This window comes from Neoarius graeffei, chromosome 15 (assembly GCF_027579695.1).
Source record: "Neoarius graeffei isolate fNeoGra1 chromosome 15, fNeoGra1.pri, whole genome shotgun sequence".
Classification (NCBI taxonomy): domain Eukaryota; kingdom Metazoa; phylum Chordata; class Actinopteri; order Siluriformes; family Ariidae; genus Neoarius; species Neoarius graeffei.
The window spans coordinates 2,547,208-2,561,365 of NC_083583.1; the positions used below are offsets into that span (position 1 = coordinate 2,547,208).

The following is a 14,158-nucleotide window of genomic DNA, read 5'->3' on the forward strand; positions in this document are numbered from 1 at the left end:
GGTCTGATGGAAAGAAGGAAGTTGGACATTTTGTGTGTGCAGGAGATGAGGTGGAAAGGAAGCAAGGCCAAGAACATTGGAGATGGATGCAAGTTGTTTTATTATGGAGTGGATGGAAAGAGAAATGGTGTTGGTGTTGTTTTGAGGGGAGAGTTGGTCAACAGTGTGATTGATGTGAAGAGGGTGTCAGATAGAGTGATAGGCATGAAGCTGGAGATTCAAGGAGTGGTAATCAATGTTGTGTGTGCGTACGCCCCACAGGTTGGATGTGAGAATGGAGAGAAAGAGTCTTTCTGGGAAAAGATGGATGAAGTGGTAGAAAGTATACAGAGGGAGGAGCGCGTGCTGATAGGAGCAGATTTCAACGGACATGTTGGCGAGGGAAACAGAGGAGATGAGGACGTGATGGGCAGATATGGTGTAAGAGAGAGAAATGTGGAAGGGCAAATGGTGGTTGATTTTTCAAAGAGATTGAATTTGGCAATAGTCAATACATACTTTGAGAAGAAAGAGCAGCACAGGGTGACATTTAAGAGTGGAGGAAGAGCTACACAGGTGGCCTACATACTCTGCAGAAGGGGTAACCTGAAGGAGATTGGAGACTGTAAAGTGATGGCAGGGGAGAGTGTAGCTAGACAACATCGAGTGGTCGTGTGCAGGATGAGCCTGAAAGTGAAAAAGAGGAAGCGTGAAATAGTGGAGCTGAAGATTAAGTGGTGGAAACTAAAAGAGGTTGAACATCAGAAGGAGTTTAGGGAAGAAATGAGACAAGCATTGAGTGGTAATGGAAGTCTGCCAGAAGATTGGGATACTACTGCTGTACTAGTAAGAGAAGCAGCAAGGAAGGTGCTAGGGTGGTCATCGGGAAGGAGGAAGGAAGACAAGGAGACATGGTGGTGGAACAAAGAAGTGCAGGAAATTATAAAAGAGAAGAGGCTAGGAAAGAAGAATTGGGACGAGCAGAGAGACGAGGAAAGCAGGCGGTTAGAATGGAATAGAATAGAATATACTTTATTATTGTCCCCATGGTTATACAGAGAGACGAGACAGAAGGCAAAAAGAGCGGTAGCGAAGGCGAAAGCAGATGCATACCAGGAGTTGTACGAAAGACTGGAGACCAAAGAAGGAGAGAAAGACCTGTACAGACTAGCTAGGCAGAGAAACAGGGAAGTGAGGGATGTACAGCAGGTAAGAGTGATGAAAGATGGAAATGGAAATGTGCTGACAAACAAAGAGAGTGTATTAAGAAGGTGGAAAGAGTACTTTGAGGATTTATTAAATGAGGAGAATCCAAGAGAGAAAAGGTCAGATTCATTGGAGACAGCAAATCAGGAAGCAGAGTTGGTTAGTAAGGATGAGGTGAGGGCAGCCATGAAAAGAATGAAGACTGGGAAAGCAGTCGGACCAGATTGTATCCAGATTGAGGCTTGGAGATGTTTGGGTGAGACGGCTGTGGAGTTCCTAACGAGATTGTTTAATAAGATCCTAGAGAATGAGAAAATGCCAAATGAATGGAGAGTGTGCTCGTCCCAATATACATGAATAAGGGAGATGTACAGAGCTGCAGTAATTACAGAGGAATAAAACTGATGAGCCACACCATGAAGCTATGGGAAAGGGTATTGGAGGCGAGATTGAGAAGAGAGGTAGCAATCTGTGAACAGCAGTACGGGTTTATGCCAAGGAAGAGCACGTCGGATGCGATTTTTGCTTTAAGAATGTTAATGGAGAAGTACAGGGAAGGCCAGAGAAAGCTACATTGTGTGTTTGTAGACCTGGAGAAGGCATACGATAGAGTGCCGAGAGACGAGTTATGGTATTGTATGAGAAAGAGTGGAGTGAATGAGAAGTATATCAGAGTGGTGCAAGACATGTATGAGAACAGTGAAACAGCAGTGAGGTGTGCAGTTGGAACGACTGAATGGTTGAAGGTGAAGGTGGGACTCCATCAAGGATCTGCTTTGAGTCCTTTCTTGTTTGCCATAGTGATGATAGCTTGACGGACGAAGTGAGGCAAGAGTCACCATGGAACATGATGTCTGCGGATGATATTGTGATATGTGGTGAAAGTAGAAAGGAGGTTGAGCTGGGTTTGGAGAGATGGAGGGATGCATTGGAACGAAGAGGAATGAAGGTGAGCAGGAGCAAAACGGAATACATGTGCATCAATGAGAATGGGGATGAGAGTGTAGTGAAGATGCAAGGAGTAGATGTAAAGAAAGTTGGTGAATTCAAGTCCCTGGGGTCAACTGTGCAGGAAAATGGGGGCTGCGATAGTGAGGTGAGAGAGAGAGTGCAGGCAGAGTGGAGCAGGTGGAGAAGGATTTCGGGAGTCATTTGTGATAGGAAAGTCCAAGCAAAAGTGAAAGGTAAGATGTATAAGACAGCAGTGAGACCAGCTGTGATGTACGGATTGGAGACCGTACCCTTAACGAAGAGACAGGAGGCAAAGTTGGAGGTGGCAGAGTTGAGGATGTTAAGGTTTGTGATGGGAGTGAGAAGGTTGGACAGGATAAGGAACGAGCACATCAGAGGGACAGCACATGTGGAGAGCTTGGGAATTAAGCTAAGAGAGATGAGACTGAGATGGTATGGGCACATCCTGAGAAGAGATGCAGAGCATGTGGGAAGGAGAATGTTGAGGATGGAGCTGCCAGGAAAACGAAAATGAGGAAGGCCAAAGAGGAGATACATGGATGTGGTGAGAGAGGACATGAAAGTGGCAGGTGTGGTAGAGAAGGATGCAGAAGACAGGGAGCAATGGAGACGAAAGATCCGCTGTGGCGACCCCTAATCGGGAGCAGCCAAAGGAAGAAGATGATTTAAAGATGGAGCCAATTTAGCACCACTAATCTTACATTGGGCCATCTGATAAATATTGCTGATGTGTTCTTGTATAAGATTTGAGTTGCTTCAGTGATAGGTTCTGGGATTCCGGAATGTCGGAGGATTTTAAACAGGACAGTATGATCGATCGAATCAAAGGCCTTCTTAAAGTCGACAAAGACTGCTACTAGAGGAAGATTCTGTCCATCACATCCTTCCAGGAGTCTCCTGAGAGTGTGGACATGCTCAATGCATCCTCTACCCAGGCGAGAACCTGCTTGGTTGACTCTCAGTTTCGTATCAAGTTAGTCTCTTATACGGTTCAGCAGTAATTTGTTGTAAAGTTTTGCAGCAATGCTCAGCAGTGTTATACCTCTAATTTTTTTGTTTTAAATCTGAGTTCGATCTCCTTTTTTTGGCAGTGGGACAATCATGTTCTTCATCCAATCACTCAGTGCTTTTAGACTGTTCTTGATTACACTGACCAGTTTAAGTAGCCTCTCTGATAGAGAATTGCCACTTTATTTGAGCACTTCAGCGGTGAAACCAGGAGTTTTGTAGTTGTTTAAGCCTTTGATAGCTTTTTCTAGTCCCTTTCTATCGAAATCTCCTATTTTGATGTCTAAATCACACTCTACTGGAGGAATTTCACGTGTTGAAGTTACTCCAGGAGCATTTCACACGTTGGAAAAGTATTTTCTCCGTTCCTGAAGAAGTTCTGATTGAGATTTGATGACGTCTCCGTTTGGCTTCCTGGCTTTACTAGCAGGGCACGACAATGATGTACCGCTGATTTAATTCAAATTTTCCAAGTCTTCCTTGACGCTCCTTTCCTGTTAGCTTGTTCCAGTTCTTGGATCTGCTTTTCGATGCATCTCTGTCATCATAGTAGGACTGTTGTACTTTCTTTGCAAGAGCTTTCCAGATTTCTTTCTACACTTGTGTTTTCTTATGATGATGATGCTTTTTGCCAATGTTTCTTTTAGACAAAAGGCACAACGTTGCATCGGACACCCATTTCTTTGTAGCTTGCTAAAAAAAAATTTTAACGTACATGTAACAACTGCTCATCAGCCTTATGTTATTACTATTATTAACTTCTAGGGATGATCGCTCACTTCAACGGGGGCCGGGAATAGCATGACTATAGATGAATGTTGTGTTATTTTGCTCTGAGCCCCCACTTTGAGCTACACCTCAAAGACATATCACTAAAATATTTAAACTATATATTTACACTATATTCATCAATATATATATCAATACATATAAAAAAAGGAAGGTTAAACACGTGTTAGAAAAAAAAATCAATAAGTAATATTTATTTGAAACCATTCGTGTGAATCTGATATTTACCTAAACCCACACATTAACACTATATGACTCAAACAGCATTAGGCGATCAACAATAAACAGCAATAAAAAAAGAAAATAAATACACGGGTATTAAAACAGTTAATTATTGGTACCAAGTTGGCGCGCGTTGGAACTCTTGCCGATGTAGAACAGAATAACAGTTGACTCGCGTATCCAGGAACATGAATTGCTCGCCTTGTAGGCTAAACTGAAGCCACCACCCGACTGTACATCACCCCGGTCTCAAAACGTCCAACGCTGTCCGTCACCGTTACCATCCACACAGCAGACAAGGTTGGACCCCAGCGAACCTCCCTGGCACCTCAGAGTAATCCTCGTTCTGTTGTGGTGATGCTAATGTTTTGCTAGTAAGCTAGCAAAGATTCTGTTGGTCACAGCTAGCATTTTCAGCTCCAGCTGGAAAAAGTGGGCAAAGATGCACTTTCACAAAACTGTGACACATAAATGACGTGTGCCTACCGCCGGTGTCTAAAAGTCCATCTTCCCTTGTGCATCTGCAGTCGTCTTTAAATAGGTCTCCAACATTGTTATCACACTCGGGGGGAAAAAAAACACGTCACTTCCCCCAACTCTTGTTTCTCCTCCCACCCCCATTACCATAACAATCAGGCGGGCATACAAAACAACAGTACGCCAAGCAAAATACAATACATATCGTACAATTACAACGTTAAATATCAATTCTTAAAAGATTATAGCTAAATACTTATTCAATCTCTTATTAAAAATACATAATATTACAGACAGTATATAAACACAAATTCGGCTTAGCCTAATTTTCAGGTGTGTTACACTCTCCCCCTACAGAAAAAGGTCATGTCCTCATGACAAAGGAAAATAGATTAGACTACACCATCCCAAAATTACCACACATACCAGAAATTAGTCCTATGTAAGGAACTATTTGAAAGAAAGAGTTTTTTACCTGAGCCCAGGGCCTACCCATTTAAACACAGTACTGACATATCTAGTAGCAGGGGTGGTATCTGACCTACTGACTACTAGAAAGAGGGATGGTAAGGTTACTGAGGTGGGCTGCCCCAGGGAGTCATATGTCAATCTTGCTGGTGCCCTTCTCACCCTCTGGGGTCTTGGGGTTTCAGGTGCAGAAAAGCTCTGTGTCCTTATGTCATGGGGGGACCTCTCATGCTGTCTTTGGGTCTCTGGGGCATTAGTCTCCATCTCTTGCAGACCATCTGCCACTCGCCTTTCATCTTCAGCAAAGGTTGCCGGTAAGGGTTGACTGAAGTCAGCAGTGGACATATCCTGAACAGAGGGCAGACTGGAACAAGAGTGGCTGAGTGGGGAGTCAGGGTAAGGCAGAGGCGTGTTTGGACAAGTGTGGCCAGGGGAGGCAGCTTCAGGGGTAAAGACAGGTGGATGTACACCAGACTGCCCTAACAGAGAATCAGAGTCATTCGTCACGGCAGGCCAATCCCTTTCAAAGACCAGCCAAATGGGCACATCTGAGTCATCTTCACCAGTGTCCTGAACCATGGATGGATAATGTAGAGTGTATGCACTCAGCTCCTCTCCTTCTGACTCAGAAGTAGATGGTTCACTAGCCAAAATGCTCTCCACCTCCTCAGGCAAAGGCACTTGTCTCTTTCTCAGCTGTCTGCTTGACCTTCGCTTGAGTTTGCCCGTCTCTGAAGTGTCTCCTGGCCTCAGCTGAACGTCTTGTCCGAGGGGTAGCAGTAGGTTGCGGTGTAGAACTTTATCAGGACCCACTCCATTCTCTGGTCTTAATTTGTACATGGGTAAGCCTGGCAGTTGACTTTGTACAATGTAGGGGTCTGAACACCAACGGTCTGCAATCTTGTGCTTCCCTTGTAGGCCAAGGTTCTTCATCAACACTCTGTCCCCAGGAGCAAGAGGACAGTATCGGACCCTCTGGTCATAGCAGTGCTTGTTTGCCTTATTTCTCTTTCCAGCCATGCTCTCAGCCGCCTGATAAGCCGCTTGAAGATCTCGTCTCATATTTGCGACATATCTTGCATAGGACTTTGGGGATGAGCTGTCACTGGACACGCCAAAGCACACATCAACTGGCAGGTGAGCTTCATGTCCAAACATCAAGTAGTAAGGGCTGTAGCCAGTGCTGTCATGCTTGGTGCAGTTGTATGCATGGACAAGGTAGCTAATGTGCTGGCTCCATTTCCCCTTTTCTTCTGGCTTCAGTGTACCCAGCATGTTGAGCAGTGTCCTACTGAAACGCTCAGGCTGTGGATCTCTCTGCGGGTGATATGGTTCTTGACTTCTTCACTCCCAGCATACCCAGCAGTTCATGGATGAAATGACTCTCGAAATCTCTGCCTTGGTCTGAGTGCACTCTGTTAGGTAGGCCATAGTGAACAAAGAACTTCTCCCATAACACTTTAGCCACTGTAGATGATGTCTGGTCTTTTGTGGGAAATGCTTGTGCATACCGGGTGTAGTGATCGGTGACCACAAGAACATTGCAGATATTCTTAGAGTCTGGTTCAAGGGACAGAAAGTCAATGCAGACAAGATCCATTGGCCCATTACTGCTGAGGTGGGAAAGTTCAGCAGCTCTGGTTGGCAAGGTCTTTCGCTGAATACAGCTGAACCAGTTCTTACAGAAAAAAGGCCATTTCAGTGAAGAGGACAATAAATACATCATCGGCGGCTTAGCCGAGGCCACTGTCTACCTTCACAAGCGGGGCATCGTTCACAGGGATCTCAAACTGGAAAACATTCTTGTGGACAGTTATGAACAGAGAAATGATCAGACCATCGTAAACATCAAGATCACAGACTTTGGACTGTCCGTGCAGAAACGTGGAGTGGGCAGTGCGCGCATGATGCAAAGCACATGTGGGACACCTCAGTACATGGCACCTGAAGTGCTCGCTGGCCATGACTACAGCCAGCAGTGTGACGTATGGAGCATCGGTATAATCATGTACATTCTGATAAGTGGAGAACATCCGTTCACGCCCAACTCTCATGAACATTTGTTTCAAAAAATTAAGAAGGGGGAACTGAATTCTCTGCTGCTGTGTGGGAGACCATCAGTGACACAGCCAAAGCGGCGCTGATCTGTCTGCTGAAAGTTGACCCAGTGTATCGCATCACAGCCAGTGAGCTGCTGGATCACCCCTGGATCATGGGAGACACGTCTGCGGATATCTTCCCCACCAACGTCCTGGAGATGATGAAAGAGTTCCAGAATGAGCTATAGGATGAGGAAAGCAAGCAGGCGAGCCAGGGAACGGGCGACCTCCCTCACAGCCACTCCCGGACGAGCCCCCACATGTAACAACCCTGCTCATCAGCCTTGTGTTATTACTATTATTAACTTCTAGGGATGATCGCTCACTTCAACGGAGGCCGGGAATAGCATGACTATAGACGAATGTTGTGTTATTTTGCTCTGAGCCCCCACTTTGAGCTACACCTCAAAGACATATCACTAAAATATTTAAACTATATATTTACACTATATTCATCAATATATATATATATATATATATATATATATATATATATATATATATATATATATATATATATCAATACGTATAAAAAAGGAAGGTTAAACACGTGTTAGAAAAAAAAATCAATAAGTAATATTTATTTGAAACCATTCGTGTGAATCTGATATTTACCTAAACCCACACATTAACACTATATGACTCATAAACAGCATTAGGCGATCAACAATAAACAGCAATAAAAAAAGAAAATAAATACACGGGTATTAAAACAGTTAATTATTGGTACCAAGTTGGCGCGCGTTGGAACTCTTGCCGATGTAGAACAGAATAACAGTTGACTCACGTATCCAGGAACATGAATTGCTCGCCTTGTAGGCTAAACTGAAGCCACCACCTGACTGTACATCACCCCGGTCTCAAAACGTCCAACGCTGTCCGTCACCGTTACCATCCACATAGCAGACGAGGTTGGACCCCAGCGAACCTCCCTGGCACCTCGGAGTAATCCTCGTTCTGTTGTGGTGATGCTAATGTTTTGCTAGCAAGCTAGCATTTTCAGCTCCAGCTGGAAAAAGTGGGCGAAGATGCACTTTCACAGAACACAAACTCAAACTAGAGACAATTTCCTTGTGGGAAATTGTGAGAGTGATGGAGTGCGCATAGCAGTTACAGTTGCTGGAGCTGAGCTGTACTGTGTGAATGTGTGACTTGCCTTGATGCTTCAAGCCTGTGTCTCTCTGAGAGCGAGCAGCCCCTCCCTCCCGTGTGTGAGAGCAAGCAGCCCCTCCCTCCCGTGTGTGAGAGCGAGCAGCCCCTCCCTCCCGTGTGTGAGAGCGAGCAGCCCCTCCCTCCCGTGTGTGTGTGAGATCGAGCAGCCCCTCCCCCACCCGCGCGCTGCGAGCAGAGATACAGAGAGGCACACAGAAAGTGAAGGATTTGCTCAGAGTGCTCCCTCCAAACAACGGGGATTTACACGGAAACGGAAGGAGATATTCACAAAATTCTTTCTGAGTGCCACAAGGGTCTCCTGAACACATTGATGTAATTTTTTTGTCTGTAGTGTAAAAAATGAGGTCACTAGAGCGAGTTAAAAACGAGTGACTTTTCTGCCACGTTTATAATGGGAGTCTATGGGGCAGCGCGCCTGTCCTCTCCTTACTTTCAGGCTTCTCATTCAAAAACTGTAAATCCTATCGTGTAGTTAGACACATTCTGTGAATCAGGACAAGTGTGGCTACTACTTTTGAGAAAATTATGTGTGTGTAGAGTGAGAAATGTGGCTGAAATCACAGTTTAAAAGAGAAAGTTTGAGCTTTTTTTTCAGGCTGCCTACACTCTAAATTCCTGAGCTCCACTGGTGTGTAACGCAATAGGCACCCATTATAAAGCCTGATTTTTGTCCTGGCACCCACATGGTGTTTGAGCTGGGACTGATCCAAAAGTATAGAACCTAGCAAAAAAGTTGAATGGCAGATCCACAGAGGAGAAGTTTGTCTACATTTTAAAGTTTGAATCATGTCTCTAGGTGAAAGCATGCCAGAGCAGCGGAGGTTTGAAAAACATTGAAAAAGTGCGTTGTTTTTCAATTAATTCCATAGAAATGAATGGGAAATTTTGGGTGATTCACAGAATGCTGAACAAAGCAATAGCACACCGAGTCCGATCGAGCCGCACGTTTTGATGTATTGCTTGTCTGTGTGCGATGTACGGTTATTGGGTTATTAAGAATCGAAATTTCTAGAGAGCCTAGGTACTCCTCTAATAATAAGAAGAAACACACAGAACAACAATAGTTATGCGTGCCTAGGGACTGCATCACTAACTAAAAGTGTGGCACATAAATGCCGTGTGCCTACCGCTGGTGTCTAAAAGTCCATCCTCCCTTGTGCATCCGCAGTCGTCTTTAAATAGGTCTCCAACATTATCACACTCGGGGGAAAAAACACGTCACTTCCCCCAACTCTTGTTTCTCCTCCCACCCCCATTACCATAACAATCAGGCGGGCATACAAAACAACAGTACGCCAAGCAAAATACAATACATATCGTACAATTACAATGTTAAATATCAATTCTTATAAGATTATAGCTAAATACTTATTCAATCTCTTATTAAAAATACATAATATTACAGACAGTATATAAACACAAATTCGGCTTAGCCTAATTTTCAGGTGTGTTACACACATTTTGCTTGATTACTTATAGCATGAGGAACAGAATTCACACCTGTTCGTTTATGGTGCGTGTACAGTGAGGCAAAAAAATATTTAGTCAGTCACCAATTGTGCAAGTTCTCCCACTTAAAAAGATGAGAGAGGCCTGTAATTTTCATCATAGGTACACTTCAACTATGAGAGACAGAATGAGAAAAAAAAATCCAGAAAATCACATTGTCTGATTTTTAAAGAATTTATTTGCAAATTATGGTGGAAAATAAGTATTTGGTCAATAACAAAAGTTCATCTCAATACTTTGTTATATACCCTTTGTTGGCAATGACAGAGGTCAAACATTTTCTGTAAGTCTTCACAAGGTTTTCACACACTGTTGCTGGTATTTTGGCCCATTCCTCCATGCAGATCTCCTCTAGAGCAGTGATGTTTTGGGGCTGTCGCTGGGCAACACGGACTTTCAACTCCCTCCAAAGATTTTCTATAGGGTTGAGATCTGGAGACTGGCTAGGCCACTCCAGGACCTTGAAATGCTCCTTACGAAGCCACTCCTTCGTTGCCCGGGCGGTGTGTTTGGGATCATTGTCATGCTGAAAGACCCAGCCACGTTTCATCTTCAATGCCCTTGCTGATGGAAGGAGGTTTTCACTCAAAATCTCACGATACATGGCCCCATTCATTCTTTCCTTTACACGGATCAGTCGTCCTGGTCCCTTTGCAGAAAAACAGCCCCAAAGCATGATGTTTCCACCCCCATGCTTCACAGTAGGTATGGTGTTCTTTGGATGCAACTCAGCATTCTTTCTCCTCCAAACACGACAAGTTGAGTTTTTACCAAAAAGTTCTATTTTGGTTTCATCTGACCATGTGACATTCTCCCAATCCTCTTCTGGATCATCCAAACGCTCTCTAGCAAACTTCAGATGGGCCTGGACATGTACTGGCTTAAGCAGGGGGACACGTCTGGCACTGCAGGATTTGAGTCCCTGGCGGCATAGTGTGTTACTGATGGTAGCCTTTGTTACTTTGGTCCCAGCTCTCTGCAGGTCATTCACTAGGTCCCCCCGTGTGGTTCTGGGATTTTTGCTCACCGTTCTTGTGATCATTTTGACCCCACGGGGTGAGATCTTGCGTGGAGCCCCAGATCGAGGGAGATTATCAGTGGTCTTGTATGTCTTCCATTTTCTAATAATTGCTCCCACAGTTGATTTCTTCACATCAAGCTGCTTACCTATTGCAGATTCAGTCTTCCCAGCCTGGTGCAGGTCTATAATTTTGTTTCTGGTGTCCTTTGACAGCTCTTTGGTCTTGGCCATAGTGGAGTTTGGAGTGTGACTGTTTGAGGTTGTGGACAGGTGTCTTTTATACTGATAACGAGTTCAAACAGGTGCCATTAATACAGGTAACGAGTGGAGGACAGAGGAGCCTCTTAAAGAAGTTGTTACAGGTCTGTGAGAGCCAGAAATCTTGCTTGTTTGTAGGTGACCAAATACTTATTTTACCGAGGAATTTACCAATTAATTCATTAAAAATCCTACAATGTGATTTCCTGGATTCTTTCCCCCCATTCTGTCTCTCATAGTTGAAGTGTACCTATGATGAAAATTACAGGCCTCTCTCATCTTTTTAAGTGGGAGAACTTGCACAATTGGTGGCGACTAAATACTTTTTTGCCCCACTGTATATATATTTTTTAAACTGTCTAATCTACATTTTCCACATATTTTGTGATTGGACATGCCAGATTTCAGCTATCATTAGCAGCTGGTTCACTGTGATCTGATGTGTGAAACTGGATCTAAATATTTTTCTTTTGGGTGACTCAGAAACATCAGATTATAGACTTTATTATATATGATCTATCCATCTATCTACAACCCCGATTCCAAAAATGTTGGAACGCTGTGTAAACTGTCAATAAAAACAGAATGTGAGGATTTGCAAATCATGTAAACTCTATATTTCATTGAAAATAGTACAAAGACAACATATCACAATGTTGAAAGTGAGAAATGTTATTGTTTTTTGAAAAATATTTGCTCATTTTGAATTTGATGTCAGCAACACATTTCAAAAAAGTTGGGACGGGACGTGTTTACCACTGTGTTGTATCACCTCTACTTTTAACAACATTCTGTAAAAGTTTGGGAACTGAGGAGACCAATTGCTGTAGTTTTGAAAGAGAAATGTTGTTCTATTCTGCTGCTGATGTCACAGGGCACAGGTCACATGAGCTTAAATACAATTTCAGTTGCTCAATAGTTCAGGGTCTCCTTTGTAGTATTTTGCACTTCATAATGCACCAAATGTTTTAAATAGGAGACAGGTCTGGACTGCAGCAGGCCAGTTTAGCACCCAGACTCTTTTACTCTGGAGCCATGCAGTTTTAATACGTGTAGAAAGCAGTTTGGTGTTGTCTTACTGAAAGAAGGAAGGCTTTCTGTGCTGCCTTGTCAGTCAATTGATTGAAGAAACACAGGACGAGTTGGAATTATCCTTTATGTGCCAGCGTGTACTAAGACTTGCCAACGGAAATGACACAGAGGAGTTATCATCAAGTGGGCACCCCCTTCATCAGCGTTTCGTTGATTTAAGCCCACGACGCCTCCGGAAGGCTCAACGGTAACCCCAGGCGTCCCTGAAGTACCCCCCTCTGTGTCATCCCTGGCTGCCACTTGATGCCCAACAGGTGTCCTTGCGCTTCGGCCAAAGCCAGTGGCTACTAACTTCAGCTGCTCCTGACAGCGCTTTGATGGCATGACGTAGGGCATGGCCTCTTACTCCCATGTCCTTGAGCAGCCTGGTGGTGGATGACGCCACAAAGCCTCTGCATCCCACCTCCACAGGGCACACCTCCGTCCTCCAGCCATGCTGCTGTGCCTCTGCAGCAAGGTCAGCATATCGTAGGTGTTTCCTTTCATATGCCTCTTCTACGGACTCCTCCCAGGGCACAGTGAGTTCAATGATATAGACCTTCTTAGCAGATGGTGACCAAAATACCAAGTCAGGCCTAAGAGTAGTGGCAGCGATCTCAGGAGGAAAGGCAAGGCGTTGACCAACATCTACCAGCATTTTCCAGTCACAGGCTATGCGTAACTGGCAATGCTCTGCAGTTGCGCTGTAATTTTCCTTTGCCCCCTCCCGCACAAATGCAACGGCTGGCAGGGAGTTGGATCCTACAGATGTTGCTGAGTTGGCTGTTGTTCGTCTATACTCCAAAGTGGCAGCAAGGTTCTTCAACACCTGGTTGTGATGGCCAGGTATAACGCCCCTGGGCAAGACTCACTTTACAACCAGTGAGAATATGCCTAAGGGATGCCGGCTTGGAGCAGAGTACACAGGCTGGATCTTCTCCTCGCCACTGCTGGAGATTTATGGGTGTGGGGAGAACATCGTAGGTTGCCCTGATGATGAAGCTGATTCGCTTTAACTCCATACTCCATAGGTCTTTCCAGCTCAACTTCCTTCCCTCCACACTGTCCCACTTAGTTCACTTTCCCTGCTTACCAAGTGCCACCATCTTGGCCCTCCTGATGCCTTCCTCCTGGTTTTTCACCTCATCCACGATCATCCTCCTCCTTTCAGCAGCTGAGGTCTTGCTCCAGGCTGGATGCTGAGCAGTTAAACCCAGACCTCCTCTTCCATGCTGAACATATCCCACGATGTCTGCATGCTTGAGGGCTGCCACTGCCTCCTCAACTGCTTGCACCAGTCTCCATTTGCGGCCTGCCATGATGGCTGGGGCATTCTTGCTCACCATTAGGTCTTTGGATTCCGTCAGTGTCACCTGGAGTCTTATCTTGGCACACTTGAATTCCTCCGTAAGACTGGTGAATGGCAGTCTGAGGAGGCAGTCTCCATAGAGGGCAGTGGATGTCAGGCACCGAGGGACTCCCAACCACTTCTTTATGTGGTTAGTGATTCCCTTCTCCATCCTCTCCACAACTGAAATGGGCACCTCGTAGAGGGTGAGAGGCCACAGCACCCGAGGCAAGAGGCCAAACTGTAGGCACCAAATCTTTAGTTTCCCAGGGAGTTCAGTGTTCTCAATGGCTTGCACTCCACTACTGATATCCCTCTGCAGTTGTGCTATTTGGTCCTTATCTTTCAGGCTTGCATCAAACCATCTCCCCAAGCTCTTGATTGGCTCGTCCCCGATGAAGAATTTAAGGTCCGACAGCACTCCCTTGACAATGGAAATGCTGCATGACTTAGATGGTTTTATCTTCATACGGGCCCAGCTGATGTTCTCCTGTAGTTTCCTGAGCAGACGTCTGGTACATGGCACTGTGGTTGTTAGGGTAGTAATATCATCCATAT

General features: G+C 44.8%; 1 protein-coding gene across 1 annotated transcript; it reads left to right on the forward strand.

The window, feature by feature from the left end:
* The first annotated feature begins 6,499 nt into the window (after window positions 1–6,499).
* On the forward strand, window positions 6,500–7,408 carry LOC132899774 (serine/threonine-protein kinase 33-like). The gene is given in 3 exon segments (XM_060941896.1): window positions 6,500–6,523; window positions 6,789–7,209; window positions 7,212–7,408. Coding segments are annotated over 3 exon segments (642 nt in total).
* Window positions 7,409–14,158: the final 6,750 nt, after the last annotated feature.